General features: G+C 38.0%; 1 protein-coding gene across 2 annotated transcripts; it reads right to left on the bottom strand.

The window, feature by feature from the left end:
- Positions 1-2,972: 2,972 nt before the first annotated feature.
- On the bottom strand, positions 2,973-22,226 carry TRA2B (transformer 2 beta homolog). Of its 2 annotated transcripts, XM_011220303.2 has the most exons (9): positions 21,926-22,226; positions 10,245-10,378; positions 9,037-9,199; positions 7,938-8,126; positions 7,592-7,707; positions 6,503-6,586; positions 5,090-5,149; positions 4,462-4,535; positions 2,973-3,971 (listed from the first exon to the last, which is right to left on the bottom strand). In XM_011220303.2, the coding sequence occupies exons 1-9, from the start codon at positions 21,959-21,961 to the stop codon at positions 3,961-3,963; spliced, it is 867 nt and encodes a 288-aa protein (XP_011218605.1). In that variant the 5' UTR covers positions 21,962-22,226; the 3' UTR covers positions 2,973-3,960. The 2 variants fall into 2 exon arrangements, with proteins under 2 accessions (XP_011218605.1, XP_011218606.1); XM_011220304.3 differs by lacking the exon at positions 10,245-10,378 and having other exon boundaries at positions 21,926-22,137.
- Positions 22,227-22,310: the final 84 nt, after the last annotated feature.

Raw genomic sequence — 22,310 nt, 5'->3', positions numbered from 1 at the left:
GATCAGTTACCTGTGGACTAAAATATCAGCAAGCAGAAATTTTCCTGTAAAAAGTTCAGTAATTATTTGCAGTTTTTGGGGTCGTATGGTCCATCACAACTACTCAAGGCTGCCATTATAATATGAAGGCAGTCATATATAATGCATTAAGTGAATGGTTATGTAAAAACTGGAAAGAAACCGACCAGATTTAGTACAGAGGGTTTAGTTTGCCTTCCTTTGGGAATTCAAAAATTCTTAAGATGGAAAGGTCAGTTGCTCTCCTTCCCACAAATGCATATTGCTTCTGATGTTGACCAAAATGATGAAAAAACTTTTAGATTTTAGAGACATACCAAGTGTCCTATTAGTCCCAATAAGGAAAATTCATCTGAACTAGCACCTGCTTAAAATAACCACTTAAGATGCCACGAGTCTAAACTAAGTGAATGGAAAACATTTACATTTTAGGACTTATTAAGTCCTAAAAAATGGCTTCCCCTTGGCCTTTATCCCAAGGTTAAGAAGATCCTCCTAGTTGAGGATATTAGTTAAAACCTGCACAGGATTTTTGGGGTGGGGGGAGAGAACCCCACCCCCCACGATAATTCCAATGTTCCCCCAGACCTACCACAAAATAAATTTCAAGCAGTCCTATTCATCACCTAGTTCCAAGCCCAGTTTTAACTTTTTTTTTTTTTTTGGTCACAATATTGTCTGCCCTTGGTTCCCATGAACCAGTTTAATTGCAAGCCAGTATCTAATATGTCTGGTAAATTTGGTTATTTTTTCCCTCTTGTACATAGTTAAGTGCACAAATGATTGCACAACGGTTGCCTTGGCAAAACTGGTAAAGTTCATATGCACAGGTGGTTCTTATTTTGAATTTCTGGCCTCTTCAGAGTTGTGTCTTATGAATTCTCTATTGTGTCAGGCCCATGTTCACAAAATCCAGAATGTTTTTTGTTATATAATCAAGATCTGTCTGTTGTCTGAAGCAAAACTGGTGGTGTGCCACTCCTATCAATAAATCCCTTACTGTAAAATTTACCTATTTTGATAATATAAATTTCACCCTCTGGATGAAACTTTTTTCCTAGTCTAATTCATAATTTCTCCCCTGCAGCCTTTGTAGAGTTGAAATACTGATTAGCAGGAAATGAGGGTTGAGAATTTTTAGTTTTATCCCAAAGCATACTTTCCTTATGCAAGGGAAGCCAACTTAAGAGCATTTTGGAGGGCTTGGGGTTCTCAGGCCTCCAAAAAGGCACAACAAAAAACAAAAACTTATGCCAACTGTTGGGATCTGACATTTCCTGAATAATGTGTGCTTTCACAAAACCCCAGTATGATCATGAATTTTAACTATTTTAATTCAGCATCCTCCAAATCAACTTTGCATTTGGTTTCAATCATCTCAGGCCTGCAGCGGTAAACAATGTATTGTTAGTACTGGCATATAAAAACCTGGGTTCTTTTGCCTTGAGGCAGGAATTTCAAGACTTATTAATTTATCCAATCCATAAATTAAATTATCCAATGGCTCTCCTATGGTTCTGACATTTGTTTCTTTAAATTGGTGTATGCCAACAGTTAACCCAAGGGACTCACCAGATGACCACCATCACAGCACATTAACTTGTTTCCTATCCCAGAATAGAAAAGGAGTCTCCACCCATCAAACCGGTAAGTTCTAAATTTTCAAGGTCTGCTGCCTGTAATACACTCCTGGTAGCAATTTCTAAATCAAAATGCTTCCAGATCCAAAAGCCCAACTGATCACTAGCTTTAAAAAAAACCACTTCATTGGCAGGATAATGGGTGGCTTACACGAATTAATTGCAAGCCAACACCTTCTGGGATGCATCAGTTAGGCATGGTTGCTTTTAAAATTGCTCTAGACCTGAGGCCAATTAAAGGGCTGGGAATTATTTGTATTTCTTACTACACATACTGTAATGCAGGAATGAAGAGGTAGTCTTTGGGTAGGGGACCTCATTCAGCGAAACCTGCACTGGATGCCTACAGTTCTCACACCCACTGCGTTGGTGCTGGCCTACCCCTTCCCCTAACAGACAGCCTCTAAGTGGTACCATGTTCCTTCATGTACACACTTATCACCACAAAACTATAATTCAACCCCTTCTGGACCACATTATGCAAGTATCTGAGGGGCCAAGTCTTACTCTCAAAGTGGTTGACAACAGATTTGAAACGAAGTTCCAGGTGCTTTTTAGAAACACAAACATACAGAATTTTATCCATTTGAGTTTCAAAAGTATGAGAGGTATGCATGTGAGACACCACCCAGTTCAACAAATTAAGGCCTGCAAATATTGCCTATGAACCATATCTTATATATATGTGTACACACACACACACACACATATGTTAAAGTAGGTTCCATTCCCAACATGGGGCTTGAAGTCACTACTCTTGTGATCAAGAGTTCCATGTTCTACCAACTGAGCCAGCCAGGCACCCCATCACCCCTTTTTAATTCATCTGGTGGCAGAGTAGTGGCAGAATGGCATCATGGATCAAAGTACAGACTGGATGGACATCTACCCACATCTGGATCCTGGCATTGCCATTTAATAGCTGTTTAACTTAAGGTAAATTACATCTCAAGGCTGCTACAGACTAAATGAACTAATATATGTAAAGTGTTTTACAAAATACCTGGGACACACTAAATGATTTTGATAAATTACCTGCCTATTGCATTTTCCCTTGAATTGGCCAACCTCAGGGCAGGTGTGGAGACTAATTTAAGAGAACATCAGCCAAATGAAGACAGTCACTCAAATACCTAACTCCCTTCTTAAATATATTTTCTAGGAACATACAATTATCTGTTAAAAAAAAAAACAGCAAAAAGAATACATTTCAGCCCAAGGGATGCTGTACAAGAGACTAAAAACTATTTTTAAAAACCCTCTAAGTATCAAGGTTAAAACGAAATCTTCTATGTCAACTGAGTTGTACCAGCCTTTACTCTTTTCATTTGCATTTATTTAAACACAGTTCTCAAAACATTTGAGTCAAATTGGGCTTCCTTTGGTAAGCAAAGGACCTGAAAATAATATTTAAAAAATGAACAGGCAAAGTCTTCAGTTCATCCACAACACAGGTGTAGTGTTCCCTTCTCTTTTCCCGAACTCTGAAGCACTCAGTTTTTTCCATAGTCTAAAAGCTAGAAGAACAAGAGTACATTTGTGGTGGAATGTATTGTCACTTGCCGAAAACTAGTTGAAATACCATTATCCCCTTGTAACAGCTTTAAGAAATAGCCTTTTAAAGGCATACATTGTGTACCTCTTTTCTTATTCCCTGCTTTATATGATACAGATTACATAAAGGCTGACAAATCCACATTTATATAAGCATTAAGCATTGGCTGTATTGAAAGTTCTTTCTAATACTAGCAGTACAGGGTTACAAAGCATAATTTTTTAACACTTAGTTGCAGGTATATTAAGTATAGTATGTTTCATGAATTGGAGGAAAATGGGTATTTTTGTCTTGAAATTCACTGACAACCTAATCTGAACAGTTTTGCTAAGCATTGATGTTAGAAAGAAAAGTAAAAACCAAACTTTATTGTTGCTTTTTACCATTTGGTAGCATTTTTACACACAGGCTTCGATCTTCAGAATACCCTGGATTCAGTAGAAAAACCTTTTAAATGAAGTTTTGTACAATAGAAACTTCTCAGCAGTCAAAATTTAGACTGTAAAAAAATACATGCAAAACATACTTTTCTGAAAACACTTAACTTTGAACAAAGCACCGAACTACACAAATGCAGAATGAAAACAGCATTTCAACTCCACCAAAAGTAGTCATCATAAAAGGTGTAAAAGTCACCTAACTTCACTAGGCACTGTTCACTTTTTAAACAGGAGACAATAAAAAATATTGTCCACAAACAATATCCCAACTCTAGGGTAGGTTTCAGAAAGTCTTCAACTTCATGCTTTAATAGCGACCTAGGAAGAAATAATAAAATCAGTCTTTCAGCACTGAAGAATATTTATTAAGCATACTTCCATGTTGAGACTTTTTAGACTATTCTACCATTAGAAAATTCTATGCACCAGATTCTCTCCTGTGAAAAGGGTTACACTAAAAATCAAAAAACCAACACTGAAGAATAGAAATAACTGAAAAGTATAACTCAAACCCCAAGAGCTGAGGTTTTAAAGTCACCCAAATGTTTCCAGGCTGTATAAAAAATTGCAAGACCACCTGAAAAGAAAAACTACAAACGGTGACCAGAATATATTATACATTTACCATTTTAATTGGCAATGAGATTCCAAGGATTGTTTTCATATACTTCCTTGAACCATACACACAAAAACCAAGGGTGGGTGGATTATAATATAGATGAAACTACCTGAATTAACCCACTCTCTACCATAGTTTGAGGACTTCAAGCCAGACTATTATAAAAATCGTAACAAGGTAAAAACTTACGAGGTGAGTATGATCGAGATCTAGAACGTGATCTGTATCCTCCACGACTATAGTAAGGAGAAGGTGACCGCCTTCTGTAAATAAATGCCAAGACTGTCTAAGACTCCATAGACTGAGGTTATAGACTAAATGACATACGAAGATTGCAATAGTCATGGTATTACAAAAGTCTGTTTTAGACAGTAAAACCATTAATCCCAAGCACACCTTCATGAACACCCCAAATATTACCAGTGCTTCAAAGTGGTTTAAGACCGACTTGAATATTAACTTGCTTACTGAGATGCTCTTTAAAGGCTAATAAAAATGCAGTAGTATAAGAAAACAGCTCTAAGGAATTAAAACTAATATTATGGATGCTTATCAATGACCTTAATTTATACTAACATCGCATATTAAGGTACAAAATGGGGCCAAGGAGTAGTTACCAGTATAAGCCCATTTCTGTAAACACACAAATGAAGTCATGGTTTTATTTCATGGGTTTCATTTACAGTATTTTATCAATTTCATGCAATCCAATCTGTGTGATGCAATTTGTAACTACCAAAATACTAGTAACCAAGTGTTTTTAAGGTGAGCCATTCTACTGCGTACAGTGTAGATTTAGAATGCTCTCCTGCCATACCTGTAAATTTGATCCCTGTCTTGAGCAGCTCTCCATCCTCCTCCTCCACCACCTCCTCCTCTGTGAAGGCAGAAAACACACATTTTTTTAAAAGTTTTAAAAAATATATTACTTATGCAGTAAAATCAGAACTCCCACAGAGAAGTGAAAGGTCATTTTTTTAAGTAATGTCATTAAAGCGCTAACTTTTGTCACCCTTTTTACCAACTGGCATAGAGCTCTCTCTGGTGGCTAAAATGAGTAACAGAACAAATTACACTTCTAAAGTAAATGCTCAACTGAATTAAAGTAAAACCTGAAAGTGTAATCTTCCCAGCCTCCAGATTAATCCCTTAAAGTGCCAATTAACACACAAATGTTCTTTCAGAAAAGGTTTTTGTAGGGGATAAAATGCTGCACCATAGGGGGCGCCTGGGTGGTTCAGTCGTTAAGCATCTGCCTTTGGCTCAGGGCGTGATCCCAGTGATCCCAGTCCTGGGCGAGCCTTCCATAGGGCTCCTCCAGGAGCCCGCTTCTTCCTCTCCCACTCCCCTTGCTTGTGTTCCCTCTCTCCCTGGCTGTTTCTCTGTCAAATAAATAAAATCTTAAAAAAAAATAAAATGCTGCACCACAGTGTCAGAAGCAAGCTTAAGGACTCACTTCCACAGATAATGGTTGACAATCATCAACTTCTTTAAACATTCAAAACAGTGTACAAAAAAAGACACCCACACCTCAATACCACACCAAAATAAGGCACCAAGGATAACTGTTGTAGCCAATACTTATTGCACAATTTACATTTTCACAAGCAAGACAGGGTCTAAATTACCTGCTGCAGCTATAACAGTTTTACTTCATTTTATATTCAAAACTATTTCTAATATATTTTTCTACTAACCCCTAAAAAAAAAAAGTTTCAATCTTTTGGTAATTAAAAACCTCTAGCCATTGTTATACCAAATTATTGCCTTTCAGCAATTATTTGGGCTCTTCCAAGACTTATTTTCCCTCTCTCGGGTGCAGCATACATTAGAGACATCAAAAATGCTTCATAAAGCAGCGACTTTAAAAATGCAGCCTATAGAACTTAAGTACTAGTACAAAAAAATGAAAAATCCCAATAGTCTATAATTCTGATTCCATTGCCATGCTCAAAACCAGGGATTTTAGTTGGTTTACAACTTGATGCTTAAAAAAAAAAACTATCCTATCATACTAATAAGTTCAACTGACTAGACACATAACCTTAAAATCTAGTTTTAAACTCTAGCCCTCCATTTCTTAGCATAAAATAGGTTTAGTATAAAAATGATTTTATTAAACAATAAAACCTTAGTGTTTTTTAAGGCCATGCCTTAAATTATGTTGCAACTGATTCAGGAGATACTTCAAATTTTTGGCAACTTAAATCTTGTATTATGGTTAACTTACCTGTATGATCTACTATAGTAGTCTCGATCATCATAGCCTCGATCATATCCTCTGTCATAGTAATCCCGACGGCGTGAGCTGCCACTATGAACAACAACATACCTTTGTAAGTATATTTCATCCGGTGAAATAGATTTTCACAGAATATCTTCATAAAATACCCCATGGCCTTTCCTATCTTCCTACATACAACTTTGTTTAAAGCTGTTCAGACAACAGCAGCGGCATGGCTCATTTGGGTTCTGGGAGCCACAGCTGAGATCTAAGGACAGGACCGGGCAACTGCTTCATGTATAATCTCTACTCTCTTCTACTAGCAAAATTACTACTAATACCCCCCTAAGTATTAATTCACAGATAGGCCTTTTCTAATAGAGAAGTTAACTGGAAAAGGATTATTATTCCTATTTAAGATTTCACTGATATGGGATAAATATTGTCCTTTCTCTGCCCCCCCCCAACAATGTACATAATAAATATATTTTAAAAATCTTTGGTTAAGGGACACACATTCTGCTAATTTGCTTTCAAAAGTCAATTTGTTAGGCACACGTATTTTCCTAGAAGAAAGGAAAATGAAGTATGTGGAAGAATGTGGTTTCCGGAGTGGGAAAATTAAAAGACTTCAACTCAGAGCTTTTGATCAACAGAAACACTGGTGAGAATGACGACAAAGGAGACAAGTATCCTATTCATAGTCCAATGTAAAAACTGTGTTTTCCACTCTGCTTAACGAAATCAAAAACTAAAATATGCACAGGAGTAATATTTGTTATAAACCTGACTTTACCTATAATGGTTAAGAATTCATGATAAAAATGGTGTTATCAAGAACATTAACTACCAAGCAAAGCCCTTCTGTATGATATGGTGGGATATCATCTATCTCACTGTGCAGCCCAAATACAAGGTTTCCATTGAATATATTCTTTTGAATAGCCTTACCCAGTTAAAAAAAACAAAAAACTTAGGAAGAATGATTTGTACTGTGCCATGACTGGATGAAATGTCAAAGGTATTCCCCCCCAGTACATAGTTCTTAGAGAAAATGCACTCAGCCATCAATCTTCATCTTCAAAATAAACTTACTAGGTAGGTCTCCCCATGTAAATTCCTGGTGTCGGGGTATGTGGTCTTTTTGTTATAGAGAAATCAACTCTGATCCTACGTCCATCAAGCTCCATTCCATTGGCACGCTCTTTTGCCTTTGAAAGATACATTAAGTTATTATATACACCCAGGACAAAGCCACAAACTATCCCATGTAAGATATGCTTTTGTAAATATTTACAAATAAGATATTTATAAGTAACTATAAATATATCCTATTTAAATATAAAAGCAAAAACTGTTCTTATCCAAGTTCATTAGTACTTGGGAGTCAGCAATAGTGACTATTTTAAAAAGAAAAAAATACAGGCTAACTTTTACTTACTTCCTTGGCATCATCCACATTTTCAAAATATACAAAGGCAAATCCTCTTGAACGTCTAGACTGCTGGTCATATACAATAGACACATCAGCAATGGGGCCATATTTAGAGAACACTTCTCTTAGATCTCTTTCGGTAGTGTACAAGCTCAATCCAAATACTCCAAGACAGCAGTTGGGATCAGGATTTGCCTAGAAATGGAAAAATAAATTTTGAACCTTAAAATTTATCATAAACCAAAGTTAAAAAAATACATAAATTACCCAAAATGTCACTAATAAAGTAGATTTAAATAAACAAAATTTAAAATCAGTATGTTATGGCAATAGCTGCAAGCATTTTAAGAATGGGCAGAAAAGGGGCGCCTGGGTGGCTCAGTCAGTTAAGCACTGGACTCTTGATTTTAACTCAGGTCATGATCTCAGGGTTGAGATCAAGCCCAACGTCGGGCTCCACGCTGGCCATGGAGCCTGCTTAAGAAACCCCCGCCACCCCCTCCAAAATACTGCAAAGAGAATTTCAACCTCAGAATTAAGTGTGTGTGCGTGCGTGCGCAGGGAGGGAGAAATAGGGACTCATACTAGTGAATACCAAAACTGGTATTTTTGTGGGGGGAGATTGCAGGAGCAATTTGCCCAAAGGATTCACCTCCTAGGAATTTATTCTAGGAACAAGAATAATGAGAGTAGCATTATCTCTATAAGCCAGAAGGAAAAACCATCTCAGGGAAGGCAAGCCTTATTGACACCTGAAATAAACTCCCTTAAAATTAAGTGGAAAAACCAAGAAGCATTCTAAAGAGTATTAGAGCCAACCCAGAAAACTTCAGTAACATTAGTATGGTACATATGGATAGTCATGCACAATGGCGATTTTTTGATGAGCTGAGCTACACCACTGTCATAGTATTTTCCTTATGTGTAACTGATAGTCCAAATATAGACCATTACATAAGAAATACCTTTTAAAGAAACTTATTTCAAAACACTAAAAAGTCTCGAAAAAACTCTCACTGCTAAAAGTCTACTGTCAAATGTAATCAGTTCTTATTTTGAAATGAGAGAGATACAGTTCACTGCTTCAACTATTTTTTCATCTTACCCGATTCCCAACATGACGCCTGCGAGTAGACATGGGAGAATGACTGTGGCTATGCCGTCTTCGATAATCTCGACTGTAAGACCTGCTACGGGATCGTCTATGGGAGCGGGACCGAGATCTTGATCTTGTGTAATGCCTTCGAGAACTTCTTCTGGATCTAGACCTGTAAGACAAAGGCTTCAGGGTTATGACTGATACAGCTTTCAATTCTTCTAATAATCTAGAGTTAAACTCCGAAAGACAGAACACGATTCAGACATATATTAACATGAGACTGAGATTTTTCTTCTGTATCTACAGTTACCTCAACTCTATTAAGAGCTCCAAACCACTACCCAGCTCTCTTCCATTAAGATAAAGGAGATCAAAAACATACTCAAGACCAATTAACACACTCAAAAATTTGATAATCACACAACATGCAGCACTTCACACTAGCTTGATTTGTGCCCACCTTTTCCCTCAGTATACCACCCTCTCTTTTTCGGTCTTTCCCATTATGCCCACCATTCACTTAAGATAAAATCACCATCACCATAGTTTTCTCCAGCAGTGTTTAAAAACCAATAGCTCTTAACTAGAGTCATATGAATTATCATCTAAACCAGACAGGACACATTGTAAGAGAGAAAAGAGGTGCAGTTAATTATGCCTGACAATAGGCATAAACTGGGGCTGTCCTGGGCAAACAAGGGCGTATAGCCTACTCTTGACCAGCGTTTAAAAAAAAAAAAGTGCGCTCTATTAAGGTATTATTTTTGTTTTATACACACATGTATATAATATTAGACTACACCTATTTATCAAGAATTGCAGTTATGAAAGCCAATGTAATGTTCTGCAGTCTATTTGTCATACTTAAAACCCATAGTGAATCCTTACAATTCTGAAGAACTAGTACTATTACTAACTCGCCTTTTAAAGATAAGGAAGCTAAAGTGGAAAAAGGTTAAGTAATCTGCCCAAGCCAGAAAAAATAGAGGTAAGATTTGAACCCTAACGCCAAAAGCCCAGGCTCTTAACCACTTAGTCTTCTGTCCCAGAACTTACAATTAAGTACATTGCTAGTACGAATATTAAATAAGCCAGTACGAATATTAAGTAAGCCAACAAATGATCTAACCCTCTCTATCTTCCTAATTTACAAAGCACACACCAATTTCAAAGCTAAGAGTAACAGAAGAAAATCCCAAGACAGTCTTTCTTACCTAGATTCAGATCTGGACCTGGACTTTGATCTGGAACGCCTGGAATCTTCCTTGGAGCGAGACCTTGCAGGGGTATGCCTTGCAGATTTCCCAGATCCATGAGCACTTCCACTTCTGGAAGCAGAACGGGATTCCTACACGTAGATGTCAAAAGTTTAATTTGTATACTTTCTGGGCAACTTTAAAAACAAATAAGCTGCTGTGAGATAAATGGTGAGGGAAAGCAATCCCCTTCCAAGATAAGAACACATAGGTAAGGGCAGGAACTGAATATACCTGGTATATTTACATTGCTCCAACTGACATAAGCCAATTAACTTGAACTTCCACCTTTTCTGGAGCAGGGATGAGAGTTAACTGACCCCACTCTCTTCAGAAAGGGGCGCCAAAGCCAAGCAGTTAAGGGAACTGTCCAAGGATTGTGTTTTGGGACTCCATAAAGACTAGGGTGAGAAAGAATCTTATTAACTATGACACCTATACCTTATACCTATATTTCAATCAAGTTGCCATCAATAAAACAAAACCCTATGAAATTCATAAAACTTACTTTTAAAATGCTTTTTTTCCCCATAAGACCTCACCTTCTCAAGTTTTATTTATTGTTGAGTGGGAAAAGAGGCAAGGACAATCTCTTTCAAGTCCTAGCAAAAGGCAGAAACCTAGTGGAAAGCAAGGACCAGCCTGAAGGACACTAAACCCTATTCCATCTAACCATGGTGGGAGGCCCCTAAGAATCTCAAATCAACCAAAAGGAGCCACAGCAGAAAGGCAGTGAACTGTGCAGAAGAAGAGCAGAGAGAGTGCCAGAGATCTACAGCTTCCATGGCTAAATGGAGATGAACCAGGGCAAACTGATGGGGATCTAGGAATAAGTAGCTAGATAAGTTACATAAAGGACTTATTAAAACCAGAACAGATTAAATAAGGAGCTCCTATCAAGGTCCACTAAGGGAGGGAGTTCAGAACTGTATGTAAAAACCAAAGTAGTAGGTACATAGTATATTAGCCATAGCTTTCCCAATCAAAACTAGACTACCTAGTAGGTAAGTGGCACAGTAAGGAAAATCTCTAAAGACACCAGCAAAAGAACGGGGAAACAGGGTAACTGGCTCATCGGTGAGTCAAAAAAAAAACAATCAACTCTAAGCAGAAAAGACATACATATGAAGTAATGGAACCAAGGAAATGTTCTGCCAAGGCACCAAAACAGAAGCAGCAGATTAAGAGAACAGACCCACTCATTCTGATAGCAAAGGTGTATCATCAAGCAAGACCACATTATTTTAGGTTCCAACCAAAGGCAAATTAAAAGGCATAAAGTCTAGTGAGTCTTTCCACCCAAGACAGAGCAAAAATGGCCAGACCCAAAAGGAATCAAAACATTACAGTAAGTCATCCTAAGGGTAAGACTCAATGCTCAAACTACTGGATAAAAGTTACCACTGGAGACCTCCCTGTGTAGTAAACTTTCACAATATTCTGGCCATTCTTGAAAGGATAGAATAGGATTTTAAATTATAGCTACAGCCTTTTAAGATTATGTTCCGTGATCTACAGCATAACAGGAGAAAATGTGGCTCAGGGAAAAAAAATTCTATGCAATACAGAAGAAACTTAAGCTTGAAGTTTAAAAACAGGAAAGAGTAACTCAACCAGTAAAACGAGTTCTGGTCTCTAGGCCTGAAAGAACTCTAGAAACTTTCCAGTAAGATTTCAGTCATTATAAAACACGGTGTGAAGGGACATGAAATGTGACAGCCTCCTCTCCATCCCCCCATGAATTGACTGTAAAAAGTTTCAGTTCAAAGAAAAAGATGGTACTCCTATTAGTGAGAACAGCTACCTTCAACAAGGAATGGTTAGAGGGTGTACTGCAGCTTTGGGGACCCCAATTAACAATCTCTTGTGACATTCTCTGGCAAATATTCTGCACACTGAGACATTTAAAAGTACAATACACCTCCCTCCTCGGACAAAGTTGTTCTCAAAAAATAGAGGTGTGGTTTCGGACATCTTTACCACAGGCAAAAGCTAACCTAGAAGAGAAAATAGAAAAAGGGACCCCAAAAGTGAACTGCCTTTGTTTATTTCAACGCTAATAAAGATTATTTCATGGAACAACTATAGCTTTTAATGGAAACCAAAGAAAACAGTTTACGCTGGAAAGGAGAGCTGAATATGCTCACAATAACAACTCACAGTAAGAATTAAAAGATTACCAATAAAGTAGTTAACAATTCAGTCAGCCTAGGGATCGGAATATAAGGGAAGAAATGGTAGAAAAATCAGTATCTCTTTTTAAGCCTCTTGCTTCATTAAAAAGAAAAACCTTATTCTAACCTGCTTGACCAGTCTGCCCACTGAGAAGAGACTACTTTTAGCCTAGCAGACCAAGAGTCAAAGATATAGTATCTGTGAAATTATAAGTCTTTCCTCTCAGCCTCTAAGACTAACTGGCTATATGCATATATATTTTGTAAGCAATCATTTCTTAGGCTAAGAACAGAGGAAACACCAGCCAGAATGCAAAGATTGTCCCTTTCATACTGATGTTTGGTGAGGCTAATACCTAAACAATGCCTCCACCACCTCCTACCTTTCTTGTCAGGGATGTTTAACTTCTTAAAGAAGTTAAACCCCTTTTTGTAGTTATGCTGCCCATTAGCTGGTTTGGAAATACATATTCAAGGAAATTTAGACTGTCCAGAAGAAATGAGACCTAAAATTATTAGCCAAATCTAAAAACAAAGTTAACTTTAAACCTTAATCCATGGGCAAATCTACAAAGCCAGCTGGGAAAGCCTCGACACAAAGAAAACGGAGTCCACTCTTAGGGCTAAAAAATTTTACATGTCAACGCATTAAAACCCTACCAAAAACACTACTCTGGACCTTCAATACCTCAAAGAAAAGGATCATGAACTTAAATATAAATAACAAAGCCAAAAAATTCCCTGAATCAAGTTTTCATAGATTAATCTTAGTCATATACTAACAATATACAACTTAAAAGGAGCATGTCAGAAAAAAACTAACTCAAGCCTTTCGACAAAATAATCATCTCCACCCTATTCTGAGAATGGCACTATCTTAGAAAAACTTTGAAAGAGATAAAGGAAGTGGAAACCATCTGGAATCACTAAGGTTTCTCCTGTATTATTTTAGAACTAGATGCAGTAAATTAGGTTCTGAACAGTGGCTCTTAAACAGAGGTATGCAGTAAACCTACACAGTATTTAAGAATACAGGTCCCTAAACTAGCGCTCATCTTAGTTAACTCGAGCTGGTCTTCTACACTTCTTAGAAGCACCCTACATATTTATGATGCTAATTAAGTCTCAATGACTTATTCAATTTCAGAGTTTTATGCTTCCTATTGATTTTCCTTGGTAAAAGCATCTTCTTGGAACCTTATTTCTCTCATTTTCTTTGCTCCACCTGCCTCAAGACAAGAGGCCTATCTCCCTCTTACCTTCCCAATAGCCAGGGTGGGGGTTAGAGGAGTAAGATACTTTGGCCAATGGGTGGTGGTGGGGGAAAACCCTGAATGGATGGGATGGTCCACCAGCATCAGTGTTTAGTTTCACCATACATCTGTCCAGCTTAGGCCATATAATCAAATTCCGAACTGCTTTCCTTCCATTTAGAGGCTTAAGAGGTCTTTCCTCTTTTGGACCCCAAGAACCTTTCAGGTCTCCTGATAAAAGAATCCATGGACTTGAAATAGAATATCCATTCACATCTCTTACCTCAGCTCTCTGCCTAATCGGTAAGTAATAATTCAGAATGCAAAATGAACATTAACTTAATGTTATTAGTTTATACATGGCAAAAAATTTCACAAACCAATAACGGGGACAAAACCAAAGCTGGAAACTACCATAAACAGGAATAATTTTCTTCTCCTTGCAAAACACAGAATTGTAAAACACGAATTTCACATCGACAGCTGGCCCTAAAACCCCAGAAAACAGATCCTTCTAGAAATGTCATTTAAGCCACTTTTTCCAAGAGCTGGAAGATCGGACAACTCTCAGAGAAAGTTTTTTTTAGGTTGTCTTCATTTCAGGAAGGAGAAGTGATACCCCTGGCTTTCCCAACAGGGCCAACTGTTGGTTAGCTACCACTGGTGATTATCTTGACACATGTACTTGTCCCATCCAACTGAAAGTAACATTACACTGATCATCTGTTTCTTTTATTCAACTAAAAACACACAGATGGGGAAATCATCGAACTTTGAGGTTTCTTTTTTCCAAGTAGTGGGAGCAGGGAACCAGAGTAAAGCTACTTTATAATCTATACCTCTCACATCATTGTAACAGTTAAGTGTTAATAGCAGAAAATGAGAAAAGGGAACAAAGATGTTTTCTGAATAAAGCACCTACCACTATTGCCACTTTGGAGTCAGAGATCCTGTTCACTTGTGTGACCCATCTCAGTTCTAAGGTAAACTATTTTTTTTTAAGCAGTAATCCTAGCCATTCACAGCTGGAAAAGGCATTTAAACAGGAAAGAATTAAGAATCATCCTTGTGAATTTAGAACCTGCACCTTGAAAGGTAGGGCCTAATTGGTCATAGCTTTCCACTATGCCATCTGGAAAGACAATATTTTCATAAACGCCAAAGGAGCTAACTATCCTGTTCACTGGTTTACTTCAATTTTGAAGGTTCCATTCTATAACCATCCTGGTGACAGTCTTTAGGAAAACTATGACAAACACAGAAAATATTTTACTATACATTGTTCAATACTGAAGCATAGAGGGTCAGTGAATTTTAAGAGTCCATGGAGGTGGCACAAACCACCAATTCCAACTCTGGAGGTACTCGTTCATACCCCAGGACCAGCAGAGTTAGATGAAAAAATCTAGAGGGACAATATGAAGCCAACTGTTACCCATGCTGGAGAGCTCATTCCTGCCTCATATTTGACTACAAAGGGTTATTATTTTTTTAAATTGCATTTCAATCATTTGACTAAGAAGTTAAAATTAGAATTACCTAATTTAAACGTTTCCCCTGGAAGGCACGTCTTTGCCCTGTATATATTTTCTTCTATTAAACAAATAATGCATGCATGTTTAGCAAAATATACAGGGACACATAAACAGACTAGTAATTACTTAGCGTAGTGCTTTCTGATTCCAGATTACTTCTTATCTTAACTTCATTTTTATTTCTTTTCTTCATTCTTCCGTTTCAAATTCTGACTTCTTTCATCTTCCCCACTTCACACAAATTGCTCAATATTCTACAAGTGGGACTTCTGGTCTGATAATTAGCATGCATTCTTTCTTTTATTTTTTCAAATTTCAGCTTCACTTATTCCTGAGCTTCAAATACTCATTTATAAAACTTGTCAAATGACGACTTCCGCATTTTCCTTCTTCAACATTAACCTTAATAGAAAAAGAACAGGATGAAGATATTTTAAAACTCCAGGATAAAATCCAGTGCCAAAACTGAAACTAGAAAAAAAAATCCCTTTTTTGGATTTAAAAAAAAAAAACCTAGAATATGCAGCTCAAAAACCTGAAACTAGCTTCCTGTTGGTTCTAAAATATATAAGGTAATCAACCTCAGTTGTCTACTCCAAATAGACCTGTATCATGCTTAAGTTTAATTCGAAGTGCTCAACTGAACATTTGCTGTTCATCTAACATTTAAGAACTTTAATTACAATTCACACTTCTTACTTATTGTATTCATCAATAGAAAATGTTAAGTGTCAAAAGCACATCTCTAGTCAAAAAGTGACACATTAATACAAAAGTGCAAGAAAGGAAAGCACGGACAATTCATTTGTACAGTGACGACAAGGCTCAGGTTGGAGGCTTACAACTTGTGACTTGTCTAGATAATAAAGAAATGTATTTAATGTCACACATTTTTGTACTGCATATTTAAAGAGCTCTGAGAAGACAGTGTCAGGGAAATCAGAAAATTTGGACTAAAGTGCTCAAAACCCACCCCTAGAAAACTGCTCTAGTGACATTTTAGAATATGAAAGGTTCAACTACTAAATTTAGCACTAAAATCATAAAAAGACAAAATCAAGTCAACCAACTATTATATCCAAGTAGCTATGAAGGAAAGCAGAACAAACTTGAACAGTGGTGTTTTCAAAGAATTTTTAAAAATTCCCCCTCAATGAACAAAGTATTAAAATCTTCTGCAGTCCAAAGGAGAAATCCTACTTTTTAAGGTGGCAATATTGGGATAAAATTATAGCTCACCTCCTGAAATTATTTAAAAAACTCAACATCACTTAACAGATTATAATAAAGTATAAAAGTGTCTGTTGAACACCCTGAACAAAATAAATAATCCTCACAAAACATCCTCGTTCTCCTTGTCCTGAACTTCACCTTAGGATCTTTCATTTGTCCACAATTTCCTCTCTACTAGTTTTATTTTCTGTTGGGGTGATTGGGTTTAAAAGTTTCTTTAAAAAAAAAAAGAAAGAAAGAAAGAAAGAAAAAACAAAGAAAGAAAGTCCTCAGAAATCTGTCTGGATATAAAGACAACCATGGCTATCGTGGGAAGTGTGATGTCTTTCCTAAGAAAGCAGAATTTTCAGTCTGGTTTTTTTTTTTTGAAAGTCAATTATTGTTTAATCCAGGAAAAATTTTAAATAGCTTTTTATTTAAGGGAGAAATAGTAATTGATTTTCTTTTAATATCCATCACTAAAATGTAATGGGAATCTTTGCTGGCAGCACAAATGTAATCGTGGAATCAGAATGCCCAAGCAGGTTTCCTCTTTGCGGCCTCCTAAAGATAACATACAGATACAGGGCTTAGATGCAGAAGATATTGGAATGGAGGCCAAAGCTCTAGGTATTGGAACTTTTCAATATGGATGCCTTCCTGCTTTTCTTTTATTACCCCTTCCCAACCATCTTCCTCCTTTTATATTCGAAGATCAGAACATGCCGCTAGATAATGTAAATATTAGGTTTATTCAACTCAACTACTAAGCTCAAGTGGCCACTTTAATAAAAGCAGATGACCAACGACTGGGCTAACTAATGTTATTGTCCATTTGGTTAAGAGATCCTACTTAGAAATAAGCAAAAACTTCTCCCATCAACACAATTTTCGTTAAAAAACAATTCTAGGGATTTTGGCTGGAATTCAAATAACATTAAAAACATGTACAAACTCCATAGGTTGCTGACAAAGTAATACCTTACAAATTGAAACGGCAAAGAAAAATTGTTTATCCTGCTAGAAATATAAAGGTTAATGCTCACATCGATCGACTATTTTATTTTTCTGCAGTCAAACTTCACCCAAAGGTTGGGTGGAGAAAAATCTTCAAAAGATGAGAAAAATCCCCGGGGGTTGGGTGGCACCCCCTCATCCAGACTTGCCTACATCAGTTGTAAGCCCATCTCTTGCATCAATAATACAGACTCTGAAAAGGGGGGCCTCACACATGCTGCACTATTGGGCAATCTACGTTGATCAAAGTAGCAATCTGAAAATGACCTCCACAACCTAATTCAAAAAGATTTTGGGGAATTTGAAAAGTCTAATTTACTATAGTGAAAAACTTTTTCTGGGCTTGCTTAAAAACAAGATTAAGTGACAATAATACCTGAAATTCAATGCAACCCATACCCCAAAAAACTAAGCTAGGTAAAAACACTTGAAATTTTCTATACTTCAATCACCATCCCTTCTAAAAAAACAATTACGAATGAAAACTGATCACCATCAATAACACAGACTGCTAAGGCTCAAAAAGTAACACCCATTTGTAGCTCTGTCCTTCTCTTGGGCAAAATGTGAACTATGAAAATGTTGAATACTTATTACTTAGGTTTTGGGCTTTATTGGAGATAAAGGGGGAAAAGGTAAATGCTATTAACATTAACATCTCTCACCACCTGAATTCCTCTTTAATCTTTTGACAAAAGTACTTACCTTGTAATCACTTGTAATTTCAGTTTGAAAATGCCACCTTCTAGTTCCAGACAACATCCACAACATTAAACATTCTTAGTTAAAACCAAGAAAAATATTCTTCAACCTGGTTTCTTCAAGAGACTCGTACCTAACCAGACTCACAGTCAAACAATGCAAACTATTTCCTCCCACTGGACATTAATTCAATCCTTTATTAAAGGAATTGGTGCGATGGCTGTAATTCTTTAGAATGAAATAGATTGAGATGTTTCAGTATTTGAAAATCAGAATTCAGAGTTAGGGGCTAAAAACGAATACAGAAAGACAACCCAAGATTAAGCAGAAGAGAAAAACTGCAGAAATCTGAAAAGCAGTTTGATGGGATGGTATCCAGATGCTATTCATCTCCATAAATAAGATTAAAGATAATATATCTACATTGCAAACATTATTTCTACAAAAACTATAGCCCATATTCTACCAGAAATTTTCTTATAACTGCTTGCTCTTGTAATCCTGACAAGACAAAAATCAAAACCACCTGGTTCATACAATAGTGTTTCCTTAGTTTCTGTATTCTCTACGTATAGATGTATTTGTAGAATCTAAAGAAAGTACAATCATTAGGAGGGTAATACATTAATCCAGTGCCAAGACCAAACACACAAACACTGCATACCCTAAATACTGTGACCATTAGTGGGCCTTGAAGGTTTACTACCCCCCGAATATTACTATGCACCTCCAAACTTGCCACCAACTCGTTTCTCGTATTCTTACTCGTCCAAATTGTGACATAGCTAAGAATACTTCCTTTTGCAAAGGTGCTGGTCAGCCCTTTCCCAAAAAATGTTTGCCAGCAATTTTTGCAAAGTACTGGAAGAGAACTGAATTTGGAGATGAAAAATGATTTTGCACAGGTTTGGTTACATCAAGGAAATCAACTCTAAAGACACATTTTAATTTAAATCTATCAACTTTCACATGAAAAAACCCACAAATAAAGGTAAAAGCTACTCTGCCATAAAAAAGTGTGACGTGAACCACAAAAACTCTAGAATGTACCCTAAGTATGCATTTAAAGAGATAAGGGGACACACTTAACCACAGTTCTAAGTGTCAATATATTCATTCAATAAGGGTGATCAAACAATTTACTGCACACATACACAACCAGTCTGTTTAAGAAAGGAACTTCTGAAGTCTAAAGAAATAAAAAAATACTTCCAGAACTATGCTGGAGCCCAGGGTACAGGAATGTCTGGATTCTGGACAGCAAAATTAAATGGGGGATGGGGTAGGTTTGCAGGTGGGTGGGATTCCAAACTTGGGAGATCTATGACAAGTGATTACATTAACAGTACCAATTAGGCTTGTATTAATGATTTACATTAATAGTTTGGAGTCTTTTGAGGACCTAGAGTGGATTTACAGTAATTTTTCAGGCTTCAGAGAAGCTATTCATACCAGTCATGTCCAAGATTATTAGCCTGAATGCAACTTTTTCTCTGCTTTCAGGCACTTTCAAAAGCAAGTTTTTAGCCAATCAGACCTGCCTGTTACGTACACTTAGTCTTTTTCATGGCATCGTATCTAATCTGTTCCATTACGCTTTCGGGTTTTGCCAGACGTTCTTTAGGAACCTCAACGTGTTTTTTTTTTTTTTAAAGGTCTATTCTAACCACTTCAAGTTCCAATACACCAATTGGAAAGCAATCTACATACAAAATAAAATGCCTAATAAAACAACATGTAAGTATTCCACTACTTCAAAGTTTAGAAACCTTCTAGGATTCAAGACTCTTCCGTAAGAAAAAAAAACTGATTTCTAACATACAGCTTGAAATTATTCTATAATTTTCCTTCCATAAGAATTTAATGAATAGCTAACCTATGTGAACAAGATTGCGGAAAAAAATAGGATATGTTTCACTACCAGAAAAAAAAAATCAAAAATGGCAAATAATTGGGATGACGCCCCTTGAACAGTCTCAAGCCAGGAACCCACTTCCAACAATTGTTTCCTCCCTTATGTAAAACATGCCAATTTATTTCTGGACAATTTTCGTCTTCACAAGCACACCATTTCAATAACTTATTCAGGCATATTCAAATGAGAGCGCTTCTATTTAGAAACTAGCCATTTTGTATTCTCTCAGCACAAAAAGTACTGTTTAGAAAACGAAGACTTAAAATAATCATTTGCTTTCCGGTACAAACTCCAGTGACTAGTTTCAACAGTATAGTCAACTGGTAGAATCAGAAATCACAGCTTTAACAATCTGTGGGCTCAATCCAAACTTTCTTACCATAAGAAAGCAAGGGCTTAAAAATAATGGTACACGCGCCGCTGACGGTGTCATCAATCTTCTTAGAGAAAACTGTAAACAGCCGATATTCCTCTGAACAGGTGAAGCCTGGTTATTTCAAACTAAATCAGATTTGTCTCCACAGTTACACAGTAAGTTCAACAACGTTCCAGAAGCTAAGACAGGAATTAAAAAAAAAAAAAAAAGCCCTCCCAATGAAGGGCCCCAAATCTATTTTATAGGAGTTTGCTTGCTAATATATTTGAACAGATTTACCTGACGACTGCTGAGATCTTAGGATGGCACTACGAGAAAGGGAAAACCTAACAGGTCAACTGTAAAAGAATCCAACTTATTCCTATCAAGTTAAAAAATCGAATTCTATGGTGCTTTTTATTAACCTCCTTCTAAGAAATTCTCCATAACCTCCAAAATGTGCACGATTCTGACAAGTTTCGTATTTTTGCTTCTTCATTTATACCCACAAGCTTGCTTGCAACCAAGCTTTGCATCACGCTTTTTAAGTCCGGAAACTGTCTTATTCCTGCAATTTAATTAACCTCCGCCGAACTCTACATTTGGGAGGTGGAGACTCAGAGTAAAAGTGTACCAACACAGGTTGTGGTTCACAGAATTAGAATGCCTCAAAACAAAGGAAATAACGGTGCCATAAACTGTTGCCCGCCAGTTTCTTCTACACAATCCCGTGAAAAATATCCACTCCAAAAATCAAGAAAAGCTCTGCGGCCTCGGGGGTCTAATCCACTGGATGCTCTGAGAACGATTTTTCGTTTGAAAGCACTCTCGGCATTGAAGAAAAGCACTCCATTTAGGCCAAACACAAAGCCCGCGCGATCTCCTCCTAACGGGCCCAGAACTTGTCTACCTCGGATTAGTTTCCCCCACCCTAAAAGAGGCCCCCAAGAACACCCTAAATTCCGTCTTTCCAGGGTCCATAAAACGATCCTTTCTTAAACTAAAGACCTGGCGAAAACCCCAAGAGAACGCTGCCCTTCTTTCTCCACCCCCACGCGGCCCTGTAAGGCGCGGGCCCGCCTTGACGCGCGGCTTCTCCGCCATTTTGTGCCTCTGGCAGCGCGCCCGGCCCGCCAGCCCAAGATGGCGGCAGCGAGGCTTCGCAGGAGAGCAACGGCGAAATGAGATACCGCTCCCCTCCCCCAACACCAAGGGGACGCAGCGGCCATTTTTAATCTTTTCCCTTCTTTTAACGGAAAAAACCCGCCGTCTCGAGTAGGGGGCCACATAAACTCGCCGGTGGCCTACTTAACGAGTAAAGACACTCTCCGCAAGGGCTTTTTAACCCCAACTCCCATGCTTCCCAGCCTCAGACTTCGGAGCCGAAATCGCCCGTCTCCAGGTCCGAGGCCGACGGGCCTGGGAAAAGATGAAAGCTGGGTCCACACAGCCGCCCCCTGCACCACCTCTACGTACCCGCTCGCCGTAGTTCTGCTCGCCGCTGTCGCTCATGACTTCTAGCTGCTGCCGCCGCTCGACGTGCTTCAATCGAAGCTGCCAACCTCTTGCGCCTTCTATACGGAGGCTCCGCCGCAGCCTCACAGAACGCACAGGTTCCCGAGCCGCTGAGTACCGAAGCGCTCCGCACCGCCTCCGCACAGGCTCTAAGTCTGCCGGACGTGACGCGGCGCTCCTTAACCCGGCCCCTCCCCCTTTCAGAACGCGCGCTTTCTTGGCTCCTCCCCTCCGCTCTTGGCCTTCCTTTTCTAGCAGTGGCGCGTCCGGAACCGGATGTGACGTACGTCCCGCAGCTCGCCGGGCCCTGCCCACCAACCCTGGGTCTCAGTGAGGCGGGAAAGTC

This window comes from Ailuropoda melanoleuca, chromosome 1 (assembly GCF_002007445.2).
Source record: "Ailuropoda melanoleuca isolate Jingjing chromosome 1, ASM200744v2, whole genome shotgun sequence".
NCBI lineage: Eukaryota > Metazoa > Chordata > Mammalia > Carnivora > Ursidae > Ailuropoda > Ailuropoda melanoleuca.
Note: the sequence above shows the minus strand (reverse complement) of the source record. Positions and strands in the feature narration are given on the sequence as shown.

Excerpts from the sequence above, each read along its gene's own strand:
- TRA2B (XM_011220303.2), bottom strand. The coding sequence starts at position 21,961 with ATGAGCGACAGCGGCGAGCAGAACTACGGCGAGCGG. Across the intron at positions 7,708-7,937 it reads ATGTGGATGATGCCAAGGAA|GCAAAAGAGCGTGCCAATGG; the intron begins GTAAGTAAAAGT and ends TATCTTTCAAAG. Across the intron at positions 4,536-5,089 it reads GACAGGGATCAAATTTACAG|AAGGCGGTCACCTTCTCCTT; the intron begins GTATGGCAGGAG and ends ATTTATTTACAG.